This window comes from Leptodactylus fuscus, chromosome 11, assembly GCF_031893055.1.
Source record: "Leptodactylus fuscus isolate aLepFus1 chromosome 11, aLepFus1.hap2, whole genome shotgun sequence".
NCBI classification, from domain to species: domain Eukaryota; kingdom Metazoa; phylum Chordata; class Amphibia; order Anura; family Leptodactylidae; genus Leptodactylus; species Leptodactylus fuscus.
The window spans coordinates 88,108,225-88,118,076 of NC_134275.1; the positions used below are offsets into that span (position 1 = coordinate 88,108,225).

The 9,852-nt window shown below is 41.2% G+C and overlaps 1 protein-coding gene across 1 annotated transcript in view; it reads left to right on the forward strand.

The window, feature by feature from the left end:
- Nucleotides 1-5,433, forward strand: part of LOC142185608 (cytochrome P450 2F3-like) — a 47,527-nt gene extending 42,094 nt beyond the window's left edge. Inside the window, exon 9 of the mRNA XM_075261035.1 lies at nucleotides 5,249-5,433. Coding sequence (XP_075117136.1) covers nucleotides 5,249-5,433 — 185 coding nt within the window. The remainder of the gene's footprint in view (nucleotides 1-5,248) is intronic.
- The last annotated feature ends 4,419 nt before the right edge of the window (nucleotides 5,434-9,852 follow it).

Here is a 9,852-nt window from a genome sequence, read left to right on the forward strand (position 1 = left end):
ATGGAGGGGAGACATGTATATAAATGGAGGATAGAGCTGTATACGAATGGAGGGGAGACATGTATATAAATGGAGGATAGAGCTGTATACGAATGGAGGGGAGACATGTATATAAATGGAGGATAGAGCTGTATACGAATGGAGGGGAGACGTGTATATAAATGGAGGATAGAGCTGTATACGAATGGAGGGGAGACGTGTATATAAATGGAGGATAGAGCTGTATACGAATGGAGGGGAGACGTGTATATAAATGGAGGATAGAGCTGTATACGAATGGAGGGGAGACATGTATATAAATGGAGGATAGATCAGTATACGAATGGAGGGGAGACATGTATATAAATGGAGGATAGAGCTGCATACGAATGGAGGGGAGACATGTATATAAATGGAGGATAGATCAGTATACGAATGGAGGGGAGACATGTATATAAATGGAGGATAGAGCTGTATACGAATGGAGGGGAGACATGTATATAAATGGAGGATAGATCAGTATACGAATGGAGGGGAGACGTGTATATAAATGGAGGATAGAGCTGTATACGAATGGAGGGGAGACGTGTATATAAATGGAGGATAGAGCTGTATACGAATGGAGGGGAGACGTGTATATAAATGGAGGATAGAGCTGTATACGAATGGAGGGGAGACATGTATATAAATGGAGGATAGATCAGTATACGAATGGAGGGGAGACATGTATATAAATGGAGGATAGAGCTGTATACGAATGGAGGGGAGACATGTATATAAATGGAGGATAGATCAGTATACGAATGGAGGGGAGACGTGTATATAAATGGAGGATAGAGCTGTATACGAATGGAGGGGAGACGTGTATATAAATGGAGGATAGATAAGTATACGAATGGAGGGGAGACATGTATATAAATGGAGGATAGAGCTGTATACGAATGGAGCGGAGACGTGTATATAAATGGAGGATAGAGCTGCATACGAATGGAGGGGAGACATGTATATAAATGGAGGATAGATCAGTATACGAATGGAGGGGAGACGTGTATATAAATGGAGGATAGAGCTGTATACGAATGGAGGGGAGACATGTATATAAATGGAGGATAGATCAGTATACGAATGGAGGGGAGACATGTATATAAATGGAGGATAGATCAGTATACGAATGGAGGGGAGACGTGTATATAAATGGAGGATAGAGCTGTATACGAATGGAGGGGAGACATGTATATAAATGGAGGATAGATCAGTATACGAATGGAGGGGAGACATGTATATATAAATGGAGGATAGATCAGTATACGAATGGAGGGGAGACGTGTATATAAATGGAGGATAGAGCTGTATACGAATGGAGGGGAGACATGTATATAAATGGAGGATAGATCAGTATACGAATGGAGGGGAGACATGTGTATAAATGGAGGATAGAGCTGTATACGAATGGAGGGGAGACATGTATATAAATGGAGGATAGAGCTGTATACGAATGGAGGGGAGACATGTATATAAATGGAGGATAGATCAGTATACGAATGGAGGGGAGACATGTATATAAATGGAGGATAGATCAGTATACGAATGGAGGGGAGACGTGTATATAAATGGAGGATAGATCAGTATACGAATGGAGGGGAGACGTGTATATAAATGGAGGATAGATCAGTATACGAATGGAGGGGAGACATGTATATAAATGGAGGATAGAGCTGTATACGAATGGAGGGGAGACATGTATATAAATGGAGGATAGAGCTGTATACGAATGGAGGGGAGACGTGTATATAAATGGAGGATAGATCAGTATACGAATGGAGGGGAGACATGTATATAAATGGAGGATAGAGCTGTATATGAATGGAGGGGAGACATGTATATAAATGGAGGATAGAGCTGTATACGAATGGAGGGGAGACATGTATATAAATGGAGGATAGAGCTGTATACGAATGGAGGGGAGACATGTATATAAATGGAGGATAGATCAGTATACGAATGGAGGGGAGACATGTATATATAAATGGAGGATAGATCAGTATACGAATGGAGGGGAGACGTGTATATAAATGGAGGATAGAGCTGTATACGAATGGAGGGGAGACATGTATATAAATGGAGGATAGATCAGTATACGAATGGAGGGGAGACATGTATATAAATGGAGGATAGAGCTGTATACGAATGGAGGGGAGACATGTATATAAATGGAGGATAGAGCTGTATACGAATGGAGGGGAGACATGTATATAAATGGAGGATAGAGCTGTATACGAATGGAGGGGAGACATGTATATAAATGGAGGATAGATCAGTATACGAATGGAGGGGAGACATGTATATAAATGGAGGATAGATCAGTATACGAATGGAGGGGAGACGTGTATATAAATGGAGGATAGATCAGTATACGAATGGAGGGGAGACGTGTATATAAATGGAGGATAGAGCTGTATACGAATGGAGGGGAGACATGTATATAAATGGAGGATAGAGCTGTATACGAATGGAGGGGAGACGTGTATATAAATGGAGGATAGATCAGTATACGAATGGAGGGGAGACATGTATATAAATGGAGGATAGAGCTGTATATGAATGGAGGGGAGACATGTATATAAATGGAGGATAGAGCTGTATACGAATGGAGGGGAGACATGTATATAAATGGAGGATAGAGCTGTATACGAATGGAGGGGAGACATGTATATAAATGGAGGATAGAGCTGTATACGAATGGAGGGGAGACGTGTATATAAATGGAGGATAGAGCTGTATACGAATGGAGGGGAGACATGTATATAAATGGAGGATAGATCAGTATACGAATGGAGGGGAGACATGTATATAAATGGAGGATAGAGCTGTATACGAATGGAGGGGAGACATGTATATAAATGGAGGATAGAGCTGTATACGAATGGAGGGGAGACATGTATATAAATGGAGGATAGATCAGTATACGAATGGAGGGGAGACGTGTATATAAATGGAGGATAGAGCTGTATACGAATGGAGGGGAGACATGTATATAAATGGAGGATAGAGCTGTATACGAATGGAGGGGAGACATGTATATAAATGGAGGATAGATCAGTATACGAATGGAGGGGAGACATGTATATAAATGGAGGATAGATCAGTATACGAATGGAGGGGAGACATGTATATAAATGGAGGATAGATCAGTATACGAATGGAGGGGAGACATGTATATAAATGGAGGATAGATCAGTATACGAATGGAGGGGAGACATGTATATAAATGGAGGATAGAGCTGTATACGAATGGAGGGGAGACATGTATATAAATGAAGGATAGAGCTGTATACGAATGGAGGGGAGACGTGTATATAAATGAAGGATAGAGCTGTATACGAATGGAGGGGAGACATGTATATAAATGGAGGATAGAGCTGTATACGAATGGAGGGGAGACGTGTATATAAATGGAGGATAGATCAGTATACGAATGGAGGGGAGACGTGTATATAAATGGAGGATAGAGCTGTATACGAATGGAGGGGAGACATGTATATAAATGGAGGATAGAGCTGTATACGAATGGAGGGGAGACATGTATATAAATGGAGGATAGATCAGTATACGAATGGAGGGGAGACATGTATATAAATGGAGGATAGATCAGTATACGAATGGAGGGGAGACATGTATATAAATGGAGGATAGATCAGTATACGAATGGAGGGGAGACATGTATATAAATGGAGGATAGAGCTGTATACGAATGGAGGGGAGACATGTATATAAATGAAGGATAGAGCTGTATACGAATGGAGGGGAGACGTGTATATAAATGAAGGATAGAGCTGTATACGAATGGAGGGGAGACATGTATATAAATGGAGGATAGATCAGTATACGAATGGAGGGGAGACATGTATATATAAATGGAGGATAGATCAGTATACGAATGGAGGGGAGACGTGTATATAAATGGAGGATAGAGCTGTATACGAATGGAGGGGAGACATGTATATAAATGGAGGATAGATCAGTATACGAATGGAGGGGAGACATGTATATAAATGGAGGATAGATCAGTATACGAATGGAGGGGAGACATGTATATAAATGGAGGATAGAGCTGTATACGAATGGAGGGGAGACATGTGTATAAATGGAGGATAGATCAGTATACGAATGGAGGGGAGACATGTATATAAATGGAGGATAGAGCTGCATACGAATGGAGCGGAGACATGTATATAAATGGAGGATAGAGCTGTATACGAATGGAGGGGAGACATGTATATAAATGGAGGATAGAGCTGTATACGAATGGAGGGGAGACATGTATATAAATGGAGGATAGAGCTGTATACGAATGGAGGGGAGACATGTATATAAATGGAGGATAGATCAGTATACGAATGGAGGAGAGACATGTATATAAATGGAGGATAGAGCTGTATACGAATGGAGGGGAGACATGTATATAAATGGAGGATAGAGCTGTATACGAATGGAGGGGAGACATGTATATAAATGGAGGATAGATCAGTATACGAATGGAGGGGAGACATGTATATAAATGGAGGATAGAGCTGTATACGAATGGAGGGGAGACATGTATATAAATGGAGGATAGATCAGTATACGAATGGAGGAGAGACATGTATATAAATGGAGGATAGATCAGTATACGAATGGAGGGGAGACATGTATATAAATGGAGGATAGAGCTGCATACGAATGGAGGGGAGACATGTATATAAATGGAGGATAGAGCTGTATACGAATGGAGGGGAGACATGTATATAAATGGAGGATAGATCAGTATACGAATGGAGGGGAGACATGTATATAAATGGAGGATAGAGCTGCATACGAATGGAGCGGAGACATGTATATAAATGGAGGATAGAGCTGTATACGAATGGAGGGGAGACGTGTATATAAATGGAGGATAGAGCTGTATACGAATGGAGGGGAGACATGTATATAAATGGAGGATAGATCAGTATACGAATGGAGGGGAGACATGTATATAAATGGAGGATAGATCAGTATACGAATGGAGGGGAGACATGTATATAAATGGAGGATAGATCAGTATACGAATGGAGCGGAGACATGTATATAAATGGAGGATAGAGCTGTATACGAATGGAGGGGAGACATGTATATAAATGGAGGATAGATCAGTATACGAATGGAGGGGAGACATGTATATAAATGGAGGATAGAGCTGTATACGAATGGAGGGGAGACATGTATTAATACAGATGGTATTTTCTTCTAGGGAAGCGAGTCTGTCTTGGGGAAGGTCTAGCCCTGATGGAGCTCTTCATTTTCTTCACCACTATTCTTCAAAACTTCACCCCAAAGCCTCTTGTAGACCCCAAGGACATTGACATCACTCCTGAGAGCAGTGGCTTGGGAAATCTTCCACGACCCTACAAGATGTGCCTCGTTCCCCGCTGCTGAGAATATAAGATCGATATATACATGTATAGGACTTGTATGGGATGTGTTTGTTTTTGTCACCTTGTCATAGTTCTAGTACCCTGGACTTAGCAGGATATGCCATAACTATCATGATATGCCAAAAGATGTGAGTCCCACCTCTTGGGCCAACATCTACCTCTGGAGTTCCACAATTAGCTGAGACTCTCTACTTCACTATTTTTGGATCCCTGTACAAATATATGGAGAGAGCGATCTCTCTGGTCCACCTGTCTTTTCGATGCAGCCATGAGATGGGTGTCAGAGAACTTCCATTACCACAATACTTGTTGGTGGTAGAGGTGGGACCCACAGTCTTCGATATTTATGACATATCCTGTGGACCAGAAATTGGAGTACGCCATTAAAATGAGTATTGGCCACAAGTTTTATGTCTGGCCTGTCACCCTATTAGGACAGGAAAATGGGGCCCTTGATACTTTTGGGGATTGGTGGGGTCTCATTGGACCTGCCGATAGGGAATGACTTTAAGTCTTGGTACAATCCTTTTACGTTTCAATAGAAAAATACTAGAAATATTATATACTGAGTAGGGTTGAGCCGATCTTGAGATTTCAAAAACCGATTTCTGATCATTTTCCAGCCGATCCCGATCGCAATCGTGAAATTTGATCGCTGTTTGGGATCCGATGTTTCCCGATCCTGATCGCTCAACCCTAATACTGAGACTTCAAGGATGACATTACACACCCAGCCTTATATACCCCTATGACAATACCATCTACTCACTTTCTGTTCTGTTGATTAAGTATTCTTATAAGGACATTTTATGGATCCGTCTCTCCATCAACATCAATAATAACTAGGGTTGAGCCGATCTTATGATTTCAGGATCGATTTTCAAATCCGATTTCCGATCATTTTCCAGCCGATCGTGAAATTTACTCGATCGCCAATCGGGTTCTAATCTTTCCCGATCCTGATCGATCAACCCTAATAGTAACATAAGTTACTATTACTAATTTTGATTATTCATATAAAAAAAAAATAAAAAAAATTGTCAAAGTAATAAAAAATAAAACGTGAGAAGCTAAAACCTCTAAATACTTATATTAGGTATCTCGACAGGACTGTCCTAACTTAGCACTAGAGAACGTCTGACAGAGTTGGACCTCTGAACACACATGTACGGGTCAGAATTTGCTAAATATTAACCAGTCTTTAGGTGCCAATGTCAATTCACGCAAGGAATATCACTAATGTGCAGAGGACAACCAACAAGTCACATCAGCAGAAGCCAGACAAGTTATCTGGTTCCGCTACACAGTGGAGACATTCTAGAGAAATATCTGGTATTCTATGTACATGGCAAGATGAGAACTGGAGGCAGAATCCGACTAATGCCCCAGAGCACCCGAGGATCTTCCAATGATGGACCAGCAGAAGACAATCCCATATAATACTAATGAAGTCTGCCAAGGACAATTCTTATTGGATGATTGACAAATAATGATTTATTTAATGATATGACCCCTGTGGCGAAAATGTTGTCATGTAGGAGGTAATAAGTGAATGTGCATGTACGGGGCCTCCGACTGCGTCAACGAATCCCAGTCTGACACTGACTGAAGATCTAAGGGTTCCCAAAAAGATAACAAATACAAACCAGTCTCTAGCACAACCTTACCCTACCCAGTGAATGCTACATCACAGAGGCAAAGAATAGAGAGTCAGGTCTGGATGGGCTCATATCTGTGCAACGTCTCCATTCATTTCTATGGGAGTTATGTATATAGATGAATACACAATGTGAACTTATCCTTTCTGTACTGAGGTTCCCATCTCTGGCTTTCCCCTTTCCCCCCATGTGAAATAAAGCATCTTGGCCTCAGGACTGTCTTCTGAATTATTGCTATTAACCTTAACAAGGCTCATGAAATTTTTGGCCCCTACAAGATTGTACAAACCGATAGACAATAATAGACGCGACAATGTGGGGGCTTCTACAATTCTTCAGCGGCCGGCGCTATGACATCACACTTCTGAATCTTAGTCCAATATTTGCAAAAATATCTACATTTCTGGTTTTCATCTGCCAAGATGGGGCTGAGTGTCCTTTCATGAGAAATCAAATGAACTTTTTTGCTTTTAGCAAATGGCTGCAATGAAACAGAGTAAACATTTTAAGAGGTCTGTTTCCTCTGCACATGCCCTGGGACTGTGCACCACTTTCCTTGGTACCTGTACTGGGGTAAGGCGTGGTTCATATCTGATACCAGTTTAAAAATTGAATGTATGGGGGGTCCCTGCCAAATATATCACCAAGGGCCTCCACCAACCTCAATCGAGTGCTGGTGGTGCCATCAGACAATGTGTCTCAGAGGTATATGGGTAGGGTTGAGCAATCGGGATCAGGAAAGATCGGATCCCGATCAAGCAAATTTGACGATCACGATTGGGATCGGCTGGAAAATGATCGAAAATCAGATTGTAAAAAGAATCTTGAAATCTCAAGATCAGCTCAACCCTATATACAGGGCCTCCATGAGCCTATGTATGGACTCCATACCTCCTGCTCCGTCATGTACTGTAATATTCATTTACATCTGATTTAGGGTTGAACATTCTGTACAATTCCATGTACTTCAATAAAAAAATAATGAAAATGAAATTCCGTGCCTGTCCCTCATTCAGCAGGAAGAGTCACACGGGAGGTTCATCCCAGAAATTAGCATTTATATTAAAAAATAATAATCTCTAAATGATCCTTATTTTCAATTCGATACGGTTCAACATAGAGCCATGAAATGACTTGTCCTAATACAGGGTGTTCTCCGGGGTGTCGCACGGCTCAGCTGCTAGAAATGGATCTGACGTGTTGAACATCGAAAAACAAGTCACTAGCAAGAATAAAATAAACCCCGAAATATTTCATAACTACATGAGGATGATCGAGGAGAGTCTTGAGATTGGGATCCCCATCAAAGCTTGGACAGTCTCTCTATATTAGACCCTGCTCACGTTCTGGAGGACTCACCTGATCCTTGTATTTCTTGGAAGTCCATTCATAGTCATACATGTACAGCAGATATTGGGTCTTCAAAGATGGCGCACATTTAGGAACGGAGCCATCGAATCTCGGAAAAATAAAAAAGTTATGGGTTCTGGAAGACGTGGAGTAAAAAACAAAAATAGTCTGTGGCAGGAAGGGGTTAATCTGTATATATATATATGTGTGTGTGTGTGTGTGTATAGTTCTCAAGGAAACTTTGTGGAAGATGAAATAACAAGACAATAAACAATAAAATGAAGTAGAAGAAGAGGTGGTGGAGCAAATAAAAGCTCTGACAATTGTGGCCGCGAATTCTTGGGTCACCTCAATCGACCTCGACCAAGCCGTCTCCAGCGCTCGGAAGTTGTTTTCATACGTTCTGCATTTATTAGGGTCGGGGATTCCAAGGTGCGGCTGCTCTTACTACAAAGATGAACTTTTTCTATCTCACAGTCTGTAAAGTTCTCAGAAACTGGAAAAAATGACGGACGTTGATAAAAGTTTAACTCTATAATGGCTTATCCAAGATAAAATCAATCCCGTTTTTCCTAATCCATGTGCAATAGTTCATGTTTAGTCATTCCTTTCCTGCACCCCCTTCATACCCCTCCCCGGTCATCTGTATATCTTTAACACTTTAGCACCCAAAAGTGGCCTCATAGCCAAGAAAGTTCAATACTGGAGAGAGAAGATCTGCCGCCATGTTAAATATCTACCGTCACTGGGCAATAGCAGAGTCACTCACTAGGCTGCAATCCTGTGCAATTCACAAATATATTTCACTTTTTTGCTATTGTGCAGGGAGGGGGTTTGTGGCTATTTTTGGAATATACTTTATTATCCTATATTACTTCCTTTCAGCAGAAAACAAGTGCAAATTTCTCCATTGTAATACACTATAGAGATCAATGTCAGTATTTACAGATGTTGCATTTGCCAAGGGGGAGGGGCACTCCGAATGGTTCTAATGGTTATTATTTATTGTGTGTGTTGTCGAAGGTCACAAGATGGATGAGGATTGGTCAGGCATGAGGACATGAGAGAGTCAGAAACCACAGATGCCATATTGTTGGTAGCACTTTAATGAAGCCCATACACCAATGTGGGGATATGTCAGTGTATTACACCAGTGTGGGGGTATGTCAGTGTATTACACCAATGTGGGGATATGTCAGTGTATTACACCAATGTGGGGATATGTCAGTGTATTACACCAGTGTGGGGGTATGTCAGTGTATTACACCAATGTGGGGATATGTCAGTGTATTACACCACTGTGGGGGTATGTCAGTGTATTACACCAGGGATGGGATATGTCAGTGTATTACACCAGGGATGGGATATGTCAGTGTATTACACCAGGGATGGGATATGTCAGTGTATTACAC